General features: G+C 38.0%; 1 protein-coding gene across 3 annotated transcripts in view; it reads right to left on the bottom strand.

Annotated features, from left to right (window-relative positions):
• The window catches only part of ctdp1 (CTD (carboxy-terminal domain, RNA polymerase II, polypeptide A) phosphatase, subunit 1), an 82813-nt gene that overhangs the window by 22828 nt on the left and 34810 nt on the right, over window positions 1-25175 (bottom strand). The window contains exon 12 of one of the 3 annotated variants that reach the window (XM_043217781.1): window positions 9115-9332. The exons of 1 other annotated variant lie outside the window; for it this stretch is intronic. In XM_043217781.1, coding sequence (XP_043073716.1) covers window positions 9115-9332 — 218 coding nt within the window. Of the gene's footprint in view, window positions 1-9114; window positions 9333-25175 lie in introns of those variants that run through there. One more of the 3 variants, XM_043217783.1, reaches the window with a different exon arrangement.

Genomic DNA, 25175 nt, shown 5'->3' with positions numbered 1-25175 from the left:
TTATGCAACTGCTATAGTCCACATATCATGGATGCACAATTTATCAGCAGCATATCAGACACTGCCTGATATTACACTACATACCTCTGCAGTCATCTACTAGCCTCCTAATTAATTTTTAATAAACAAATAATTTCACAGCAAACCTCCTAATGAATATCCATTATCATATAGTACATTACATCGAGATGCCTAAATTGACTTGTAGCAGTTTGTATTTAGACAAAACCGTACTAAATTATCATTCTGCAAGTAGCTCACATGATGTAGTGAACAATTTTCCTCTAAACCTTCACTCACATCTCTCTCTCTCTCTCTCTCTGTCTGTCTGTCTGTCCGTCTCTCTCTCTCTGTCTGTCCGTCTCTCTCTCTCTCTGTCCGTCCGTCTCTCTCTCTCTCTCTCTCTCTCTCTCTCTCTCTGTCTGTCCGTCTCTCTCTCTGTCTGTCCATCTCTCTCTCTCTCTCTGTCCGTCTCTCTCTCTCTCTCTGTCTGTCCGTCTCTCTCTCTGTCTGTCTCTCTCTCTCTCTGTCTGTCCGTCTCTCTCTCTCTGTCCGTCCTCTCTCTCTCTCTGTCCGTCTCTCTCTCTCTGTCCGTCTCTCTCTCTCTGTCCGTCTCTCTCTCTCTCTCTCTCTCTCTCTCTCTCTGTCTGTCTGTCTCTCTCTCTGTCTGTCCATCTCTCTGTCTGTCTCTCTCTCTCTCTCTCTGTCTGTCCGTCTCTCTCTCTGTCTGTCCGCTCTCTCTCTCTCTGTCGTCTCTCTCTCTCTGTCCGTCTCTCTCTCTCTGTCCGTCTCTCTCTCTCTCTCTCTGTCCGTCTCTCTCTCTCTCTCTCTCTCTCTCTCTCTCTCTCTCTCTCTCTCTCTGTCTGTCCGTCTCTCTCTCTCTGTCCGTCTCTCTCTCTCTCTGTCCGTCTCTCTCTCTCTCTGTCCGTCTCTCTCTCTCTCTCTCTCTCTCTCTCTCTCTCTCTCTCTCTCTGTCTGTCCGTCTCTCTCTCTCTGTCCGTCTCTCTCTCTCTGTCCGTCTCTCTCTCTCTGTCCGTCTCTCTCTCTCTCTGTCTGTCTCTCTCTCTCTCTCTCTCTCTGTCTCTCTCTCTCTCTCTCTCTGTCTGTCCGTCTCTCTCTCTCTCTGTCCGTCTCTCTCTCTCTGTCCGTCTCTCTCTCTCTCTCTCTCTCTGTCTCTGTCTCTCTCTCTCTCTCTCTCTCTGTCTGTCTGTCTCTCTCTGTGTATTTTCTCTAAATTTCTTGACTTCTAAATGCTATCAGGATCCAGGAGCATGGCTGGGAATCGGGACCTCTCGACTGCATATTGCTCTGGGCTCCTTTTCTTTTTAAAATGTAGAATTTGTTCTGAGAACTTCCCCCGACCAGCTACAGCCCTGATCCTCATTACCATAGTGTACAGTGGGAACGTTTCTAGGAAAATTCACCAGACCAAACACCTCCCTGATTATCTGTCAAAATGATGCATTTTGAATTACAAATGTTTGAAACGGCGGGTAAATGGAGATTTTCTTGTTAACTCAACCTCTGTATGCCACAATATAGTAAATGAGAAAGCACAAACACTACACCTCTGGCCATGTTACTCGTTTCCTCTATTAATAACGGCTCTTGTTCAGTCAGATTACTCCAGTGTACCTTGTGTAAAGTAAATAAGCCTTTTATTAAAAATGGAAACATTACTTTCTGTGTATACGCGGTATGTTAAACAGGTCTGCCAAAGGTCACGGGCCTAATTAACGAAGTCGAGCGTGTAAATTGGTTGATTCTTCTCTCGCAATTTCAAGGCAGGAGGCCGTTCTTCTGAAGTGAAGGACTACAATGCTGCTATCTCAGCAGGGGTGGGAGGAAGTCACTCTTGTTTCATGTCCTCTGTGGGCTTCAAGCCGAGGAGCTTGACAGAGGTTTAATCATATTAAACCATTACCCCACTTCTGAGAGCCTCCATGCAGCCTGCGTCCGGCCTCCTACCGGTTATGAAATTCTTTCACCTCACAATTTTACTATATATTAATTTTTAGTGGTGTTTGAGGCATGCATCGCTATGTTATTGCTCATACTTGAAGATAGGGATTTGTGGAGGGAGAAAAAAAAAATCTGATAAATTGGTTGCTTTAAGTAGTTGTTTGAAGGGCTACAAAAATTGGCCACGAAATGTAAATATATATTAATATGGCTATAAAATAATGCTTATCTTTTTATTATGATATTATTAAATAAACTGCCCATTAGTAAAAAAAAAAAAGAAAAAAAAAAAGTTATTAATAAATTAAATCACATATATAAACATAAATTAGCCTTAAATTGCATATAAACATTAAATAAAAAAAAATAAAAAATTTACTATACTATTCCTTGAACAACATTTACAATGTAATGAATATATTGAGCAAAAGGCTCCTGCCTAAAGTAGATTTTTTTTCTTGCTAAATGAACACTGAATGGCTTGCGTAAAGGTTAATGTAACATTATATTAAGAAGTTACAATTATTGATGTCTTATGGTGGTCGAAACATGACTTGTAGTAAAGAGGAATTTCGGAAAACTGAATTAAACCAACAGAATCTGAAAGTTTCATATGAATAAACTAACAAAGCTCATCCCAGTTATTGGATGGCAGGCATGCTATTAGTGAAGTTTTCTTCAAGCGTCAGAAGAAAACAGCATACACTAAAAGATTTTTATTCACTAAAATGAAGCTTGATTAAAAACAAGAAATTGATACAGCTGACATTTTACCCATCAATCGCGCAGCCAATACATGAATATTATACATTACTGTTTCACTCAATAATTTCACCTTCAAGCCATTTCTAACTAAAATTAAATTTAAATGATTATTTTGTTGTTGCCTTAATTTTGGAGCATTGGAGCAACACTTGCATCAAGACAGTAACTTCTTCCTTTCTGCATATATATATATATATATATATATATATATATATATATATATATATATATATATATATATATATATATATATATATATATGTTTTTCTGCTGAATGTATCTCAACTCCTGCTCCTTTAAAGCATGGTGGAGAGGTATTGGTTTGCACATTACAGGCCGCAGGAGCACGGTAAAAAAAAAAACGAATGAACGTGTATCTCTTAAGGAAAAGCCTTTATGGTAGCAAGAACATAATATAAAAGCCTCAGAGCTCTGCAATGCCCTGATCCCAGCGATCCTGCAGGACACACAGTAAGGATTATAATGATGATAAAAAGAGCATTTAATGAAGAGTAATTGGAGGTTTGCTCAAAACTGCTTTCGATAATAAAAGCGGCAGATTACAGGGAAAAAAGATGACATGGCTAATATAGAAGAGAGATGAGATCTCAGTGCACAACAACAGGGAGAATGTAATTAAAGAATGAGGGAGGACTTTGTCTAATCATGCTAATTAAGAAGCATGCAAACTGGGGATCCACAATCGTCTTTAATGCCGGATCTTTTACTGCCCTTCGGGTTTGTGAATGCGGGCAGAGCATGAGGTGTGGAGATACACACATTTAACTCTGCTGGAGATATCTGGCTCTTTGTATGGCTGGAAACGCAGTATAAACTGCTTAAATGAATATTATATAACCAGTTTATCACTCTTCTTCACAATCACGCAAACAGCATAAGAACTAACGTTAAATCTCACAAGCAGTATCAATTCATTTCTTGCACGATTTGGTTGTATTTGACACTCTGCGTCTCAATCCTCAATCTAAATCTGAGAGTTAAAAAAAAAAAAATTGCAAAAAGCAATTTGAAAGAAATAAAAACGCGTTTGAGAAACGGTATTTACAGCACTTCAACACATCCCTCTGCAGACAGACGGAAGAAACCAAAATGATATTAGCTGCAGTGAATTACACGGATGTCAGACAGCGTGAGAGAGGATGAAATAGGAAGCCAGTGCGTGTTTAAATATCACAAACAACACGGGTCTGACAGTATCGCAGAGGAAGGGACGGGAAATAGCGCTGCTATAGAAACACTGAGTGCACAGACAGTGTGAAAAAACGAAGACATCATAACTGAGGTCAACAACTGTCACATGACTGACAGCTGAAGGTGACGAGACCTTCAAAACATCAGCTGTTAAATCCATCCAGCGTGTACTTCACATCTAAAACACACTCAATGATACCGGCAAATCAGCTCTTGACAGAAGACTTTTCTGTAGGCAACACATTGCTTCCATGCATTCCAACCAAATCCTTTAATTACAGCTTATCAGAAAAATCTAACAATAATATAAATATAGAATAATATTTAAAAAATCCTTGAGTAGAACATTTAATTTTCAATTTATATTTCACTCTGAACAGATAAAAGACACTGAACTGGAATCAGAACGGCAAGTCTTTGAAAATGAAATTTTTATAATATAATAAATGCCTTTCGCGTCAGCTTTTAGTTAAATCTCTCTCTCTATATATATACATACACACACACACACACACATATATATGCCACTGTACTGTTACTCTATATTTCTCAAAGCTGCTGTGTGTTAATGTTTATGGTTCAATTAAGCCGTCTGTGCCCACACACTGATCAGCGGAGAGCCCTCCAAATCAACGGGCAAACCTTCTTGACTCTCTGTATCCGCCAATGACGTAAATCGAATCATCTCAACCACACAGGACATTGAGTGGAGACTGATTGCAATTAAAGAGCTCTGGAGATGCAGAGGAGGATTTTAAAGAGAGCACAGAGGTGGATGAGGTGTGTTAAGATTCAAGTAACTATATCCTGTCCTGTCCGTTCATCCTGTCCTCAACCAGTGGCCTTTCTCTATCTCCCTATTGGTTTATTTGTGCACTGCTTCTTCAACAGAATTTAAAAAAAAAACATTTTCCACATACTGTAAACAAACAATTTAGACTAAATAGTACTTACTAATCAACATTAAATCATTCAAAAACATCCTAGTTTTCTCAATGTTTGAACCAGAAATTGAAAAGAAAACTGAACTTTCACGCACTGATATATAGATTCATTAAACACAGAATTTTAGAGTAAAATAAATAATTAAAATAATTTTACTAATTGTATTTTCCCCTTAAAAAATTCCAATATTCCATATTCTACTTTGCAAAAAAAGAACAAAAAACTCATTTCTTATTAGATCCGTCTAACATAGCAAGCGGCAAAAGAAACAAAACAGATATTCAAATTTTCATCCAAGCAACTGAAAAACAATCCTCACAGCTCAGAATCACAAATTATGTGCATATACTAAGAATAAATAATTCATAAACAGGATTTGATTATCTTCAAAAGTGCCGCTCGTCTTGGTGGGAAAAGATACTATTTCCGGAAGCTAACCTTTGGCCGGCGGGCAGAGGAATCCGTCTCAGGTGGGCTCTGTGTTCGAGATAAGCGGTTTTGCCCATTTCTATTATTCAAAGCCTGCCGCAGCCGGTGGCTCTTCTTCCATAATCACAAAGCATTTTCTCTGCCAGTAACACAGTTTCTGGAGTCGAGACTGCTGGGCCATTCAGAGAGACTACAGGAGGCATGTTTGTGACCGTTGGATGACCTTATCTTCGTTTGGCAGTAACTTCGGTATTTGCTGATCACGGCAAAGGCCAGTTCATTACTGCGTTCTAACAGACGGACAGATGTTATCTCTTCATCAGTGTGACCCTAGACGATTACCACTGGAACGATGGCGGAGACAAAGACAGACTGGAATTCTGCCACCGAAAAACATGATTATTCATGACAGTGCAGCATAACATCTGCAAAGATGAACAGCGCACAAAAAACACACACAAGAGCCAAAAACACAACACAAGCATAGTTTGTCCAAAAAAGAAACGGCTATAGAATTAAGTATTAGCCTACAGAATATTTTGATTATTATTTTTGTTCAAATTAACGTTAGTGGGATACGTCTATGTCGGGTTGCCATACCACTTTAAACGGTGAAACGATATTAGCCAGTCATCCACTGGCCAGAGCTATATGTGACTCCGCCTGTGAAACCCTGGCTAAAGTCAATCTAATTCTGAGATAAAGGAAATGACATTTTTTAAAATTTGAGTTTATTCCTGTAAACGATGTTATATAAGTGGATTCGAGACACAGTTTTCTCATTTGAATTTTTAACAATACATTAATAACTTTATTGACACCATGTTTTATTATTTCGCGAGAAAAACTACCGGAGGTTTGCTTCCTAAATATTTCAATCATCTGTGAGTTTAAGTTGGGTGCAGAAAAAACTGCTGAATCTCATATCAAATCAATTCAGAAACTTGATTTCTGCTCTCGTGAATTTATGATAGAAATCCCGTCCGTGCTGGGAAAGGCAAGAAAACGGCGACTTTAGCTGGGTTCCGATATCTGTGTGGATAATTTCGTGGAGGCACAGAAACTTTTGTTTGTTTTTTTCTTACCCAACATTCTGTCAAGGTAATCTTCTTAGTTTAAGTGACACGTTTTGAAATAATCCGGTCTTTAATAACGCTGTTGGTGAATTCATATCTGCATGAAGCGTGATGCTGTGAACGAGTCTGCGTCAATCCGTGAAAATAAAAACATGAGAATAGTCTAAATGTTTTACAAATACATATAAATATAATTGGTCTATTGGTATACTTGAAGCTTCCAGGCAGGTGTGTTGAGGCAAGTTGAAGCAGAGCTAAACTCTGCAGGACACTGGCCTCTCCAGGATCAAGTCTGATAACCCCTGCTTTAAATCTGGAAAGTTGGACTGCATCCATTCAAACGGTCATCTTCTGAATTGCACTATTTCCTCCTAACTCTGCAGTATCTCAATACTCAATCATTCATAAAGAAAAGTGCTATTCATTGAATGTGAAAAATATGCTAGTTTCACTTTAAATGAAAACGTAATTTCTCCATCATGAAGCAACCACCGCACAGTATTTCGAGTGTTTCCATGGCATCAAATTCTGTGACAGCAACTGTTTCCAGCCAACTTTAACCTCCGAATGGGAGGGTGGAGCCACTCAAGGTATATTTACTACTGCAAAAAATGAACAATAGAGACAACGTGAACTTGGTACACTGTGGACTGACAAACTTTTTGGCCAATGAGGAAAAAAAAAAAGTGCACTCTCCTAGCAGAAACTCTTTGCTTAAAGTGGTTAAAGAAGAGGGAATTATATTTATGAGGTGCTGCTGAACAGCTGATATAATTATGGCTAAGGCAGGACTAAATTGTTTTGAGTGGGAGGATGTTACACACAAACGCTGTCACCCCTGTTAGACAATATATGCATAACAGAGAAAAGAGCTTTGCTAATGGTAAAAATGAACATACATATTACACATTTGCACATCAGGATGTGCTGATAAACTGATTTAAATGATTTGCATTTTATCTTTATGCACATTAGTCATCGTTTAAAATCAAAACCAATTACATGATGCAAAAGACAGCCTGAGGAAGATGGAAAGGTTTATGGCAGCTGTATGGCTGTCTATTTAATGGGTTAATTCAATCTGACTGATTGCACAAAAAAAATCTAATCTAATCAAATCTAAAACAATAATAGTGATTTTTACAAATACCGGTGTGCCTCCAGGCTCGGTTTTAGGCCCTATTCTGTTTATTACTTAACTTTTAGATCACATTTTTCATTAATTTGGTGTACATTTCCATCATTTTGCTGACAACACCCAACTCTAAAGCATTTGCTTGCAAAGCACAACATTATGCCACAAAACTGGCAAACTATGCCAAAAGTCCAAGTTCTTTCAAAAAGAAATTATTTTTTGTACCTGTAAAATCTAGTCGAATTTCCATTTAAATAAAATACCCCAAATATCTTCCCTTGTAATGACATGCAATAAGCCTTTCTAAACCTGTTTTTTAATATTTTAATAGAATTAAGAAGAAAATATATTCTATAATGTAATAAAGGCACTAATGCCGATTAGCAGTGGCTTACAAATATTTTATCATTTTGAAAGCACCCAAGATGCCTTGAACACAAGTAAACCATATATTGTCAGAGACAATAGAGTTTATTGTGCTTGCTTTTCCTTACACAAGTTTTTTTGTTGTTTGTTGCAAAAAATACTCTGATGTTCCAAGCTAGCAGAACTGAACCGAACACCATGGTTTAAAAACCCAGATAAGTATCGAACCGTGTACAAACTGTATTGTTGCATCCCTATTTCAGATGTTGAGAAAATGACAGCTTCAGAGTAAAACATGGGTTTGTCCTCAAGAATGAAATAAGTGCAAAAACCTTTACCATTCTCTGATTTTCCCAACTTGAAAAAAAAAAAAAAAAAAAAAAAAGCGAGGAAATGATAAAAAAAAAAAGAAGAACATGAAGAGAATAACAGGTGAGAAAACCAGGTTGCTCTGAGAAGCTGTTATCACTAGATGCAGGTCCTTCTGGAGCCAAACAGACAATTTGAGATACTCAAATAACTTCTTTTTCTCTTCCACTCATCTCATTGTTCACTGTTCTGAACTCCTAACAATTACGCTTCTGCATTTATTCGGCTGGCACCGGCAGTGGATACAGCGCTGTGGGCTCTGAGTCACTGCTAATGACTGCTGGGAAGCAGAGAAACTAGATAAAGTGGGACGGGTCTAATTTTCTGGTGGAAAATGGGCGCAGTATGAGCCACATCATAAAAGACTAGCGAGCTTTCCTGTCTGCTCAGCTGCTCCAGACAAGAGCGGCCCAGCCCAGAAAGCAACTTCCAGCATGTGCTGATCTGACAACATCCTGCCGACTACGCCAGTGTCGGACAGAAGTCTGGGTAGCGGGTGGGACATTTATGCTTGGACAGGAAGATGTAAGAGGACGTGACCCCACCTTCTGCTAGATCTCTAATTCCAGACGTTGCCATGGCAACTGGTAATGTTATTTTCCAAAGACAGTGGCAGTTTCGGGAGTACAAGGACCTGCTGGAAATCAGGCACAGCGGCGTGTCACTAATCAACACTTACGCCACTGCAGCAAGAGGTTTAAGGCTCAATCGGCGAGCTCTATTTTATCGGTAGAGCACTTCATGAGCATTACACGCTACATAGATGCCAAAATGAAATGTATTATTTTTTCAAGTTTCGACAATTCAAGAAAAAAAAAATCTAATTTTTCTTTACTGGCACTGGGGGTTTAATACCTTGGCGCATTCCCCGCTACACAGACTTCTTCTTTGGTCGATGTTTGGGATGCTTCCTCAACAACAGCGGCCAGTGGCGAGACGTGAACTGATGCTGGGGCCTTCTGCTTGCTCGGGTGGGGCTTCTCTTCCTCGTCCTCCTCCTCTACCTCCATCCTCTCCTCTTTCCCTTTCCCCTCGCTTTCATTGTCACTCTCTTCCCCAAGGATGTCATCCACCTGCCCAAAAGAGTTCCACATTCAATTAAAGGATCTGTCAAGGTTTGTTTGCACATGTCAAATAGTTGTATAGTCATTATTCATACTATGTCCCCCCCCCATCCCGGAGTTCAAATGACTGCCAAAAAGTCATAATTAAGCTCGACATTTTCCATACTTGTTTCAACTGTGAAATAAACAGCCTTTAAGGCTTCTATGTTAAAAAGTCTCTTTGCATGTAAAATGCAACACTACCACCCACCAACACACAGAAGCAATAGTTTTGCTCGGGGTCCATTCTTTAATGAAAGTCTCTTTGTAAAAGCACTACAACATTTTGAGAAAAAAGGAAGACACTCTTTCATATTTGGGACTGTTTGCAAGGAATTACATAAATCCTAATTTGTGGTTTCCAATATTTAACCCTTGTTTAGTCAATTTTGACTGATGGTTTTGATGAGTGGCTCAAAACGTAGTGATTTTTATGAAAATTATAAAAAAAAAAAAAAAAATTGTATGAGCCCAATGAGTCCAAAATTACCTGCTGTGTGTGTGCGCTTTAGATGGGTTAAATTCAGAGCACAAATTGTGGGTCACCATACCTGGCCACAAGTCACTTCACCTAAAAACTTCCAAAATGCAGAAGAATTACACCCACTTATTTAGAGAATGTGTGAAATGAATGACTGCATAAATTACTTTAAAACGATTTTTTTAAAAAAAGAAAAGTTAAGCTTCTGCAATTAATTTTTTTTTTTTACCAGATGGCAGAAATCCTGTCCAAATACACAATAGATCTTCATATTTTATATTTGTTTCAGCTTTGTAGAATTTTACTTCTTATTTTGCAATACAAATAATGGTCGAAATTGAGAAAGTAAGACCTAAGTAAGATCTGCACTAAATAATAGGGTTATTAAACAAAATCAAGATAAGACGTTTTGGAACAGTCTAGGAGAGCTTGTCTAAAACATCTACAATTAGTTTGACATCATGAGATGAAGAACACATCTTACTAAAATTAGAAAGTTGCAGAATTTTGGAGCTAGTTATTTCAACAGTTCGGTTCTTCAGTTATGAGTTGCGATGTGTGTTTATAGTGCACTGAACACTTCCAAAAAAAAAATTCAATTTGTCACGCTATGACCCCTTTAACGTGTGTGAATGTTAGCACTCAAGTGTTTAGCCCCGGTCTGGGCTTTTCACTGATACATGTTAGTGCTTTCATAAAGGCAGGCTGGGGGCTCAGATCACCCCAATTATTCTTAGCAAGAGCCGTTAGACAGGCACTGGCAAAAATGATCAGCAACTTCACATACGACTGATCACTGGTCCAGTGTAATTGCTCTCTCCTCCTCTTAGGAATAGCAATCACACACACCATTTTTCCCCTTCTGCTTATTATTACAGTGAATGGAGCCTCTGAAACAGCCTGCAGAAAATATGCCAAAGCCATGTACACAGGTTATAAATGAGCTCAAGGAAAGGTGCTTAAAAAAATAGCCCCGCAGAACTTTTTCTAGTTTAATCTGACAGATAAGCGTAATGAGGGGGAAACATTTAATTAAAAGTAGACTGTTTGTGAGGGGTGTTATCTAGAAGCATCTTAGTAGATGGAACAATCCCCAGGCACCCCTGGGATGCAATTATGAACGGCACCATAGCGAATCTAAGACATGAATTAAAATCATACTTTAAGGTAAGTTCTAACACAGAAGGAGCCATTAACTTCGCCTTTAGTATCAGACAAAGGTCAAGAGCAACATTATTGCAGCGTCCACTAATACTTCAAGAATAAATGCTGATTACTTATAACATTTAAATTTGCAGATATAGTTAATTAATATTTAGGTCAAACTAGAGAACTGTATGTCCAATGTCTGGTATAAATCTGCAAAATAGTAATAGCCGCCCATTTTTATTTGTGTGACAAGCTATTTAATGAGAAAATGATGTAGAAAAATTTGATTATATCAATTGAATCATTCGAAGCAATCTTCAACTGAAATGACTATTTAATGTCCTAGCAGATCAAATATTTTGATTTAACTTGATCATTCAGAGGTCAAATGACGTCTTTATACACCGCCCCTGTTGTGCTCGAATGCCTTGTTGGTGTAGTAGTTGCAATATATTGGAATAAAAACGTTAATAATGGTGATATTTAAAAAATGAAATGCTGTCATGTTAATGCTATACATACAATAATATAACAACGTAGTTGGTGTTTCCCCTAGATGCTGGTTGCTCCACATTATAATAAAAAAAATGTATAGACTTAAAACAAAAACAATAGCAACGATGTAATGGGTAGTTACTAGTGCGGCACATTACGTTATAAACAGCTAATACAGTAAACAAGTCAATCAGAGTCCATGCACTAAAAACAAGAATAGCATTCAAGCTAATCAGAATCCATTGACCAAATGGGACAATATAATACATCAGCACCACTAAAGTGACCTAGTGCTGCTGTAATGCACAAACATAATTAGATGAGCGAGGTAACTGATAAGTGCAAACAGATGGAACAAAGAGAAAGACAATTTCCCAAAAGCCCTGTCAAACAGATGCACAAACATCAGCTTTACTGGCTCGAAATGTGGTATAAATGCACTGCGGTTCCCTCTAAATGGTATTAAGGCAACAGGTTTCTCATTACTGGGGTCTAATGTGACTGAAGCTGTGCAAACTCAAACTGACTTAATCAATGATCGAGTAAATTCTTATTTTTGTTTTCTTTGTGCAAAAGAAGTATTCCTGTAGCGTCGCAAAACTGAAGTTGAGCTACTGATGTCACATGGATTGTATTACTAGGTTTCTGGAGCTGGACCATTTCAGTTGTGTTGCTGTCTATGGAGGGTCAGAGAGCTCTCAGCTTTTACCAAAAATATCTTAATTTGTGTTACGAAGTTATTACGTGATTGGAATGATATGAGGGAGAGCAATTAATGACCGAATTTTCACCTGGGGGTCCACTAACCCTTTAAAAAAAAAAAAACACAAATTACATGGAAGATTTGGATTCATTGCATGGAGCAAAGCCAACCCAAATGAACCCTGGAAAGCAAACACTGGCTCCAGGGCTGACAGCCCACCATTACCATCGGATACTTAAGAGAGACACCCACATATTTGGGAAGGTTTTATTAAAACGTTTCATCACTGTATAGTTACACAAAGATGCATGACTCTATAAGGTCATAACCTTTGATAAAACAAATAATCTTCCACTTTTACTCATGACTTTACAAAAAGTTGTTTGAAAAACGTTTTCAGAGTGGTAGCAGCTTAACATCTGGTTTATCAGCTTAACAACAGACATTTTATTAGTCAAAATGACTTAAAGTCATTATGTGTCCTTGCTAGGGAGTCTTATATGTTGGCATACACAAAACCAAAGCCATTTACTTTGTATGGGCCACGAAAAACAAACTGGCAGCGTCATTCCCAAGTTAATAAAAGCAGAGACTCCCGCAAGCCCCCAATTCACTGACAGGCAGAGAGATATTGGGAAAGTGATGGCGACTCGCTGCTCGCCAGGGGAGGATTTTTAATACTTCAAAATTTACTTTCAGACACTGGATTTTTGACAAGAGTGCAATTGAACATGGACCTGTCAAGTTAAAAGCAGCACTTATATTACATGTCTTCCCGACTTTGAGTTTAGTCTTTGATAAAATTCCTCAAAATGAAAGAACAGCAGATGCCCTGATGATCTTGGTATAGAATAGCAATTTCTAGTGGAATTAAAGTTCTACACACTATAAGGTGACAGACTTGACTACTACATTTGGACAAAAATACAAACTACATTTTTAATGACACTATATGTCAGTTCATAGGGTAAAATAGATCAAGCTCTTCACTGTGATGCTTAATGAGGCTTAAGTAAAAAAAAAAAAAAAAAAAGTTGCTAGAAGAAATGCCAAAACCCCCCCAAAAAACACAACTTTAAAATTGCATTACAAATCACTTTATAATTGAAAAAGTCAATGTTTGTAAGCATACACTTCCCAGAAGGACTTGATGTTGGCATCTTTTAGTGTGTAAATGTGAAGTCCAGGGACCAGAACGTTCTCAGGCACACTGTGGGTTTGCCTCTCTCGTTTTCAGCTCAGTGAGGAGTCAAGCACTGATATATTAAAAAAAGTAATTCAATTACATGTCTCATCACTCTTGCTGGGTAAATGCATTACATGCTGTCTGTGGCTTTTTGAAGTTTAAGGCGACTGCTTTAGAAGGCCACCATCAGCACTATAGCTCCATGCAGACAAATAGCTGGAGAAAAATGGACAACATTGATTATTTCTGTTGTGCTTTCAACTGACGTCATACTCAAAGGCCCTGTTGGATGTGGCCATGGCAAAGCACTGTCATAATGTATAAAAAACCTAGTAATAAATGCATAAGCAGCATGTTGAGCAGCATGTAATTAATGCATATGCAACATGCTGTAATGGCTGTAACCTAACAGTTTGTTTCTTAATGTGAAATAGTAGGGAAGTAGTATGACTTTGGGTAGGAAGAGAGTTGCTTCCCCAAGTTAGTGAGTGAGTAAGTGAATGGATGAATAAATTTATTCTCCTTGTGCTCACCAAACAGCAGATACAGGTGGACAGGACAGAAAGTGATAGAGCAAAGTCAATGAATGGGATTATTAAGGCCATGACTGACAAGGGCCAGAGGATGGAATTTGGTCAGGACACTGGGGTTATATCTCTACTCTTTATAAAAAAGAGCTTTGAGATTTTAGGTGACCACAGAAAGTCAGGACCTCAGTTTAATGACTCATCCAAACATGGTGCTTTTTTTCTAGCATAGTGTCCCATCACTATACTAGGGCATTGGGACCCCACAGACTGCAAGGTGAGCTTCCTTTGGTGGCCCCACTAACACCTTTTACAACCTCAAACTAGTTTTCCCAGGAAGTCTCTCATCCAGGACTTGGTTAAACCCTGCTTAGCTTAAGTGGGCAACCAGTCTTGGACTACAGAGTGATATGGCTGTAACAGGAGGAGTTCCAGTATTTTAGGCTTTTGCTCAGTATTGAGGGCAGGTGAGAGTACAACATTGACAGGTGGATCAGAATGGTGACAACAGAAAGTCGTTGCACCAGATCATGGTAGTGAAGTGTGGTGGAGCAGAGATTGAGGGCATTCGAAGTAGCCTCACATATGTTCATGTTGTGACCAAAACAATTACATTTTTGGTATAATTGTCTGAAAGAGTTTTCTCCACAAGATGTCTGAGCCAAGACCGAGGGTGCAAAGTTATGGCATCTAGGAGGGACTGGAACAACTGCTCTGTGTCAAAAGGACTCAGTTGAGGTTTGTATAGAAGAGACCCCAGAGCAGACTAAATGAACTACATGTCTCTTCTGGCCTGGAGGAATTGAGACACAACGACAAAGCAACACAATACCATTTATTTTAATGGAGAGCTGGATTTTTCCAGACAAGAGCAACAATATCAGTGTCTATTAGCGACTGGATGGGGCATGTCCAGCGATAGGACAAAGTTAAGAATCCCTCAACTATATGCAAATGAAGATTGACTTTCAGGCGAAACAGCCAATGGGAAAGAAGATGGTAGAGCTCGTGTGATCATTCTCCTCTCAGCCGTGGATAAACATACACATCAAAATTAGGCTCAGTTTCTAAATTTTTTTTTTTTGTATGTACAAATTGAATTTATATTTATATTACATCCAGTCTCATGCCTCCAAAATGTTTGTATTTAAGGGAAAAAATTTCACTGTCAAGACAATGAAGTTGCCATAAGGGTTAAAGCAGCTTTGGCCTGCTGGCACCACAACCCAGTCACAGAGAAGCATCAGGTAAATGAATGAGCGCTGGGGCTGTGGTGTTTGTGAAGGAAATCAGTACTGGGTCAGTTTTCTCTTCCTTTCACCGAAAATCGACTCTTGTAATCATAAATATGCAACACACCATGAGCATGAACACCCTACACCCTTCATCTCTTCAAAGCTCCTAATTCCTTTAAAGGGATTAGGGCAAAGGGGTGAGTCATTTCAATTGGAACGCAGTTTGAGTGTAAAATATTGGGAAAGAGCGTCAACACCTCTAAATATGAGGCCATGATTCTCACTGCAAAAGGTGGACTACCCACTTTGGATGAACTTTGGATGAGGGTTGGGGCATGACACCGATAGGTAGATAAGTATAGTGATAGTAATGAACCATCTTTATTGGGCACATGAGGACTGTCCTTTTATTCTGTAATTGGGAAGGTGTGTTTTGTGGGACTAAAAGATAACGACGAGACGAGTAGTGTTTAATTAGCCAAGAAAAAATATGTAAATTTGTTACCGTTCAAATGAATAATTAACAAGTTAATTTTCCCATACCATTTTGCATAATATGTTTAGCAAAAAAAGGTGCTTAAAACATATACATTCTTAAAAAAAAAAAAAAAAAGCACTACACTCTTTGTGGATCCGTTGTTTAAGTGCCATGAAAGCTCGTCTAATATGGCAAAGTGCGAGGCCACTTCGTAAGCACGTTTTTATAAGTCAACATTAAAATTCTTCCTGTCCGGTTAAGTTTGACTCTGAATAAGGTCTGGATAAGAGTCACAAGGGAGTCTGGTATGGAAGCACAACTTATCCAAAATATCCAAAACTAGAGGTGAAGACCTGCGCATGACTACCCTTATTCTCGTATGCACATATCTTGCAGAAAACAAATTAGAGAAGTTTTTTTTTGCCCAGCGCACGAGGGCATAAAGGCTTAAAATAAATGCGGTGCAAAGTATCAGGTGGGAGGCCATGCAGATTTGCCTGCCAAATCCTTGCACCCAAATAACAGTCAACCTCCACTAATTTGGAAAGGAACTTTTCATAATGTAGCAGCTGTCTGGGTGAAAACACGAAGGTCGACTGGGAGTGCGTCACAAAGAGCCGCCGGGGAGGAAAAAGCATTTGGACACGTTACATTATTCATAACCTATAAGGTAAAAGATATTGCATGAATTCAGTGATGCTATGTAAAGTTCCCCAACCCCAAATGTTAAAAGTCACCTCAAGGCTGCAGTCGAGCTGCCTTACTGTACGGCCCATCACCGCAGATGAATTATTCATTACAGCTTCAGTGAAATATACAGCACAGATTTTGTAATATCTCAGAAGGTTCCTATGACTCCACACAGCGGTTTCTCACTGTAAAAGATGAACGCCCGAAGCTTGAAAGAAGTCTCAGGAGAGAGAAAATGATGGAGCTCCTGCTATGTAGAGACCAAGAAATGTAATACGGGGCTTATAGCCATCATTTATTTCAACATGACCAAACTAAGATAACGTCTGTCCCCTTCAAGCCAAATCCAAAAAACAATAAATCAGTATTTAAGAAAAGTACATTCAAAGATAAACTGAATTGCAAATAGTTGGTTACTGTAGGTGAATTGACTTTTCTATTTAGGTTTTTTAATCATAAAAAGCTTTTATGTTGGTATCTGATATTAAGGTAGTGTTGAAAATGGTAATGAAAGATTTCTAGATGTCATCAATACTAAAGTTAAGGCACAAAAAGTGCATCATTACTATATATATTTTTTTTTTAATTAAACAGTGTCGACAAAAACAATATCGCAAAATGTTAATGCACTAAACTTCTGAAGGCGATAATCAGAAGGTATCAGATAATCTTGCACTTAATCCATGACTCCAAGCTGGAGCTAAACCGTAAATGATGCAACTCACTAGATGTTTGCTAGTGAGTTAACTGACCCAAATGCATCTGACATTACATATGACATTATTCATATACATACAGAGCATAAACATAGTATTACATTATGTAACATGATAAATTACAACCACACAAAATTAAGCAAATACACAGGTGTCAAAAATCACTCATAATGAACATATTTATAGATTTTTTTGGCGTAACTAATTAACTATTGACTATTAAAGCATTTGTTATATTCCTAAATCTGGGTTTACATCACATTCTAAAAGTACTAGAATGCTTTCAGAAACCTTGTAATAATTGTGTATTTGATCATTCGGCATATCCAGCCGAACAGCATATTTATTGCAATACTGCCAAAAAAAGAAAGAAAAAGAAGAAAAAAAAAAAAAAGAGCAGATGTGGTTGTCTATGATTTCCTCTGTGCTTTTTGTTGACCTTGTCTCGTCGTGAGAGTTCTTTCCCATTGCAAACACACTACACTCACTGAGAGCACAAACAACCTTGGTACCCAATTCAGTGGCCTGGAATCGGAAATATATGAGGCAGCGCAGGTAAAGTCTGGAAGTGTGAAGAAATACAAGATGTTACATAAATCTTCCGGGCATAGAGTTTGTTTATCTGGTGCAATTTGCTGGAGAGACAAGACTAAGATAGTGAGCCTGGACTCACAGTCAGGGTTACAAATTCTCTATTGTTTGAACAAAGCTCTGGTTTATACTGTGAACTGAAGGGTTGGCTGCAGCACGGAAAGCGATTGAGCCAACAGCATTGGGGCGATCTGAGCTGTACGTGGCAACAGTAAACCCTCAGCAATAGAGGGAAAAAGAGCGCCAAAAGCAGCTACACTTTTTAAGTGTATGTTCAGCACTCCATGTGAAAATTTTAGGGCTCCTACATCTTACAATAATAAAAAAAGCATCCTCTTTGAAGCAACAAACTCAAGCTGTGTCTACTGTGAATGCTGTGGGATAAATGAAGAGCTTCGGTCTGGCCTACAGAGACGGCGGCCTAAAGACCTTTAGATCTTCAGCAAGTCCTGAAGCAGCTCTGTAAACATTCAAGCCATCAGGTTTTCAATTCTGGTCACGTTTCTATTAAAAGCCTAGCAGCTTTGTTCACAGCGTAACAAAAAGAACCATCAGTGTGTCTGATGCAATAGAACTTAGTGTGGTGCATCTTCACATGGCAAGCCTGTATGAATGATGCCCATATGAATGTATTACCAGGGTATATTCAGAAAAGATGTTTTGATGATCTTTAAGATCTTCACAATTAAAATGAATATGTCCATGCACATACCACACAACCATCTACAACATGATTACTTCGCAAGTAAAGTTCATGTCATAACATTGAGCCAAGTCACGGCATCAGACATCAAAATTGACCCTCCATTTTAGCTCAGGAATCATTCAAGAACAGAAGACTGAGACCAAACCCTGTCTCTTTTTTTTCCCCTTCAGCATAAGACCGCTGAAAAATTTAAAGAGCCGAGAGACAGTGAGAAAGAGTTTCCCATCATCTTTTATGTTGCTCAAAATGACAACTCGGGAGGATAATTTCATTCCCGCCTGGGTACCAGGCTTTTCAATTAGAAACAGCAAAGCTTTAGCTTCGGCTTGAGTAGAGACGACGGCATTGATGATGATCACAAAGGCTCACGGTGACCCGAGTGGCAAAGTGCTCTGCCTGACCAATGCTGTCTGAGACGTCCTGATATTATCAGTATTCTCAGTCAAAACCTAAAGGGCCATCTGTCATCTAAATGCTGCACAAGATAAGATAAATCTAAAGGAATGTACAAATACCAACCAAAAGCAAACAGTGCCAGAGTCTAGTATAGTAATGTAATGCAATGTGAAGTGTGGCCAGCACTGAAGTCCAGAGACAAAAGAACAGACACTGCTCAGACTATACTAGCTTCATTTACTGAGACACGTGTCAAAGGCCCTGTAAACTAGACTCTTCTACTTTAAAATAGGTCACTGATGACAGAATTTGTGACAATTGGGCCGCCAATGTTAACAAAATCTCACACGTGTTCTATTAATAAATAATGCAGGAAGACGGCCAACTTATTTAGGGAAACCAGTGCCCAAAAGGAACAAAATAAATAAGTAAAAAATAGGGTTTGGAGAGTGAATCTGAAATTGGTTAGAGATGTTAAAAAAATGCTGCTTATTTTCAGAAAATGCTAGTGACAGTTAATGCGTCTTTCTAAAGTAATCCGCAAGGAAAAGCGGCTAAATAATCCAATTGTCATAGCAGAAAATATACTTTGCATATATAAAAACAATGCATAAATACATTTTAATGAATGTAAGAAAAACCGATGGCGCTGTTACCAGTGGACCCTGATCAGATCGTACTTGTGAGAAAAAGTCTGCAAAGCATAGTGAAATATGTTAAAAGATGTTAAATGTTAAAATTCATCTGAAAATGAATGTTATTAATTAAGTCATCCAAACCCTTAAAGAGACAGGTCAACCAAAAATGAAAATGTGATGTTTATCTGCTATCCTTGTGACGGTAACTTGAGGTGAACGTCATATTTTTCACCTACATATTAGCTTGACTGACAAAGTAGGACAAAACAGCAAGAAAGAAAACATGTTGTTTTGGACACAGCTTGCCAAAAAAGAAAACAGAGCCACTTGTGGGTGTACAAGCCATCTTTGACAGGCCTGCCATAGAAACTATTAGCTGTAATCAAATTTCTGAATCACTGAACACAAACAGAGCTCGATTATCAAATCTCTGCTAGCTGGACCACTGTGATTGAAGCAAATAAAATAAGGAAAAAATAAGCCTCGTCTTCAAACAGCAGCAAATTACACAGGACGTAGTTCTGGGAAGTGTTTTTCTGAGAGAAGAAAAAGGCTCATGCTGGTCTGAAAGCGCTTCACAGCTGGTGTCGTTTCTAACGTATTGATACCTGCATGAGCGGTGGGTGTTTTCTGAGGCGACGGGCTGATGAAGCCTTATCAATCACACATTTCACTCTCCGTGTCAGCTGATGATCACAGAATCGATGCCTCCGGGTGTGTTAAAGCGCTTGCTGTCGCTCTAGATGACGAGCGGACCTCGCGGGCCACCCACAGCACATTCACTGTCGGACACGTATCAAATTTGCAAACGCTTTTCAAAAATCACAAGTACTTATTTGATTGGCTGGCTTTACGCAAAGTATCCATCAAGGCTAGTTGCGCCTCATCAGTCATCATCAGTCTGGAGTTACATGAAGAAACAGAACAAACTGAGACGGACAAGATAATTCAAGAAACCTACCTGCTGTTTAAATGATAAGGATTCTCACACAAATGTTGATTTACTAAAGTTAATAAAAGTTAATTTGAGAAATTTATTTTTTTTTGACAGCGTCCTCATTGTACAGCTTTTTTGTGCCTAAAGCTTTTAACAGTTCTGTAGCTTTGCAGACTGTATTGCTTCTCGAAGCAGATCCGGTGGGGCTGCCTTAACTGAAAATATAGATTGGAGAAGAGTGTGGTTGTTGCCTCATAAACATAGACCGACGAAGTCCACATTAAAATAATGCATAAAATACAGACGTGGACAAAATTGTTGGTACCCTTTGGTCAATGAAAGAAAAAGTCACAATGGTCACAGAAATAACTGTTATCTGACAAAAGTAATAATAAATAAAAATTCTATAAATGTTAACCAATGAAAGTCAGACATTGTTTTTCAACCATGCTTCAACAGAATTATTTAAAAAAATAAACTCACGAAACAGGCATGGACAAAAATGATGGTACCCTAGAAAACACTGCAAATAATGTGACCAAAGGGACATGTTAATTCAAGGTGTGTCCACTAATTAGCATCACAGGTGTCTACAACCTTGTAATCAGCCATTGGGCCTATATATATGGCTCCAGGTAATCACTGTGTTGTTTGGTGATATGGTGTGTACCACACTCGACATGGACCAGAGGAAGCAAAGGAAAGAGTTGTCTCAAGAGATCAGAAAGAAAATTATAGACAAGCATGTTAAAGGTAAAGGCTATAAGACCATCTCCAAGCAACTAGATGTTCCTGTGACTACAGTTGCACATATTATTCAGAAGTTTAAGATCCATGGGACTGTAGCCAACCTCCCTGGACGTGGCCGCAGGAGGAAAATTGATGACAAATCTAAGAGACGGATAATCCGAATGGTAACAAAAGAGCCTAGAAAGACTTCTAAAGAGATTCAAGGTGAACTTCATGCTCAAGGAACATCAGTGTCAGATCGCACCATCCGTCGTTGTTTGAGCCAAAGTGGACTACATGGGAGACGACCAAGGAGGACACCATTGTTGAAAACGAATCATAAAAAAGCAAGACTGTAATATGCCAAACTACATGTTGACAAGCCACAAAGCTTCTGGGAGAATGTCCTGTGGACAGATGAGACAAAAATCGAAGTTTTTGCCAAGGCACATCAGCTGTATGTTCACAGACGAAAAAATGAAGCATATCAAGAAAAGAACACTGTCCCTACTGTGAAACATGGAGGAGGCTCTGTTATGTTCTGGGGCTGCTTTGCTGCGTCTGGCACAGGGTGTCTTGAATCTGTGCAGGGTACAATGAAATCTCAAGACTATCAAGGAATTCTAGAGAGAAATGTACTAGCCAGTGTCAGAAAGCTTGGTCTCAGTCGCAGGTCATGAGTCTTGCAACAGGACAATGACCCATAACACACCGCTAAAAACACCCAAGAATGGCTAAGAGGAAAAATTGGACTATTGTAAAGTGGCCTTCTATGAGCCCTGACCTCAATCCTATTGAGCATCTTTGGAAGGAGCTGAAACATGCAGTCTGGAAAAGGCACCCTTCAAACCGGACACAACTGGAGCAGTTTGCTCATGAGGAGTGGGCCAAAATACCTGCTGAGAGGTGCAGAAGTCTCATTGACAGTTACAGGAAGCGTTTGATTGCAGTGATTGCCTCAAAAGGTTGCGCAACAAAATATTAAGTTAGGGGTACCATCATTTTTGTCCAGGTCTGTTTCATGAGTTTATTTTTTTAATAATTCTGTTGAAGCATGGTTGAAAAACAATGTCTGACTTTCATTGGTTAACATTTATAGAATTTTATTTATTATTACTTTTGTCAGATTAAAGTTATTTCTGTGACCATTGTGAGTTTTTCTTTCATTGACCAAAGGGTACCAACAATTTTGTCCACGTCTGTATACCCTGTTAACTCAACTGTGTCTAAATATGCAGATATTCCTAATACATGCACATTTTGTAGCGATGAAGATGAAACATTAATACATGTGTTAATTATTTGTGAATTATTTGACTTATATTCCCATTTAAACAAACTCCCAGTCATTTGCGCCAACAAATCTATAAAATATATTTTAGATTCTTGTTTGGCATTTTTTTTTTTATCCACAAAGAACAAATTATGGGCTTAATTCCTGCTCTCATATTTTCTGATTGAGGCTGACTCACTGCTCACATCTTTTTGTTTGACTAGCAATAATAAAAATGTGTTGGGCCTTTGGAGCTATATCAAAAATTCATTTCTATTGACTCTGAATAAGTTTAAATAGCCGTCCTTCGTTGCTTGTTTATTTTTTATGTAGTGTTATTATTATTATTATTATTATATTTATTCCCCCTTATTGTAAGCTACCCACTCGTTCTAGTGTTTTATTTGTCTTCCTCACATGCATACTGATATTTGTATTTGATGTTTCTACTTGTTTTTTGTTTTTAATATAAAAAAAATGCACTCTTACAACCCTCCATAACATATTATAATATAATCATGAAGAAACAGCCATAATTTATAAGCAGCAGATCGCAAGCGTCATTTGCATAAATATGAAGTATTCATTGATTGTGAATTGTTCTGTAGAACGTGCAGCAGTAACACATTTGACATTATGCAGAACTCTTATGCAGACACTTATTTCATGAAATCATAGCCTTTGAAGCTAATTAATCACATTAGGATGTTTAGTTTTTCCTGGTTTTGCAGCCACGAATTTAAGACTTCTTAAAATGACAACTGACTTTTGCACAGATACTTCTAATACGGATTAGCACAAACAAAAACAATAAGATACAAATTAAATGATCAATACTTATATTTTTTCAGTTAGTTCTAACTAGAACCTATTCAGCTGTAAAATAACACTGGATTGTCTCCACTGTATAATGAAAGACAGCAGCAGGTCTCATTAAGCTGCTGTCTCTTTAAGACTTCATGCACAGTTTTAATATACTGTTACACATGGTTCAATACTTTCTTTTCTTTTAGATGTGCTTGTCACCCTAAGTTAAAAAAATATTTAGAACAATATAATAAGTAGCAGAGTAAGCCAAATAAGCTGCTAATAGCATAAATAAGTTAATTTAAACTACAGAGGTTTTCAGATGTTTCATGAGGCTCAGATGTGGCATGGCAGCAAGTAAAATTCATAAATTCATGTGGAGATTAATCCTTTAAATATACAATATTGAATAGAGAAATATTATACAGGAGGTTAAACTTATGAATTGGTAACACTTTATTTTATAGTTACACCTATAAGTTGTTTATTAGTATGAATTTTACTAGAATATTAGCCATTTATTAGTAGTAATTAAGCATAGTCCTAGTTAAAAGTTTACAAGTGTTACCTTTTATGAAGAATATGTCTTTGGTTTTGAGATTTCTAAAAGTTATGACTTATTACTAATGAAAAACGGTTACTATGGGGGCTGTTTTAAAAAGCAATGCAGGTTTAAAACTCTCAAGATGAGTATAAATCTGTAAGTCTATTATTTGCACTTGGTATTATATCATACAATTATCATCAGCCATAATTATGCACCGCTGCCCTATATGGCCCTGTAATGTAATACATCCTACTGCTTCAAAAACGGCCCTCTGTTCTTGACAACTTAAGTGCTGTGTCTGGAGTGGGTGGGTCTATGGAGTCATTTATATAAAACCATGTTTAATTATATGAAAGTGAACATATTTTGGAGGAAACAATGCATATGGATACAGACCTTTAACACCCGGCATTTATTATTGCAAGGGACTTCGTTTGCATTTTCAAACATTTGAAAGTGAAAGAAACACTATGCAGAAATGCAGAAAAAAACTATTCTGTTTGGTTTTTGTTGCCGAGAGGGCAAAGGCGGCACTTAGCTTTGCTGCTAGCAATCTTTCATTTGAAACGAAGTGAATTTACTCCCTTCGGCTTTAACTTTCAGCATTGAGGAGGACTATTTTTTGGGAGAAAAGGCAGAGATAAAGGGCAGCAGACAGAGAGAAGATGGTGTTCTAATTTCTCAACTTGTTAGCACTTAACATGGTGCTAGCAGTGGTGAGGCGGGTCTCAAAGAGAGCTGAGGTGTGAAATGTGCAATGAAGCTGATAACGTGCTGCTAGAACTGCAATCAAACACACTTCATCACACAGACAATGGAGTCACAACAACAAACACACCATCTCACAGTAAGGCACAACTCGCATCTCTGCAGCATTAGACTTAGGTGTGTGTATTAAAGGCGTAGTGGATTATTTTAACAGTATTTTTGTGATTTAAGCTAAAGTGTTTGGGCATTTATACTAAATATATACAAATATCTAAAAAAACAGAAAGATATAGTTTCACCGTAGTATTGAGGTGCTTATAGTGTATGTGCGGCTTTAACTGTGGTTATCATGAGCTACATGTATGCTACTATGCAGTTCATTTTTAAAAAACTCAAACAATAAATGAATTAATTTCACCAAATAAAAACGAGTTTCTTGACATTTTACAATTGTTGCTGTTTTTGAGAATCAACAAATTTACATCCAAATCTTAACTCAAGCTACAACAACTGCTACCATCAAATGTGATTAAATGTGAAAATGTAATTGATAATTAATATTGAAGATACACAAAGTCAAGCGACGCAAACCTGTTTCATGATTTGAAACAACAATACTCATAAAACATGCAGAAGGGAATAAGACAAATTATTTTGTTAAAAATGACTAGAGGAGTGTAAAGAACTCAAAAACACAAAGTGTTAATGGTATTTTGATTGTACTGAATGATGCTGCTTTCTAAAGCCTTCACTTCAGCAAAAATCTGCCTCTTTAAGCTTAGTGCATCCTGGTCTTGAAAGAGGCTTGAGCTAGTTTTAGT

The sequence above is a fragment of the Puntigrus tetrazona genome, chromosome 19 (genome assembly GCF_018831695.1).
Source record: "Puntigrus tetrazona isolate hp1 chromosome 19, ASM1883169v1, whole genome shotgun sequence".
NCBI lineage: Eukaryota > Metazoa > Chordata > Actinopteri > Cypriniformes > Cyprinidae > Puntigrus > Puntigrus tetrazona.
Note: the sequence above shows the minus strand (reverse complement) of the source record. Positions and strands in the feature narration are given on the sequence as shown.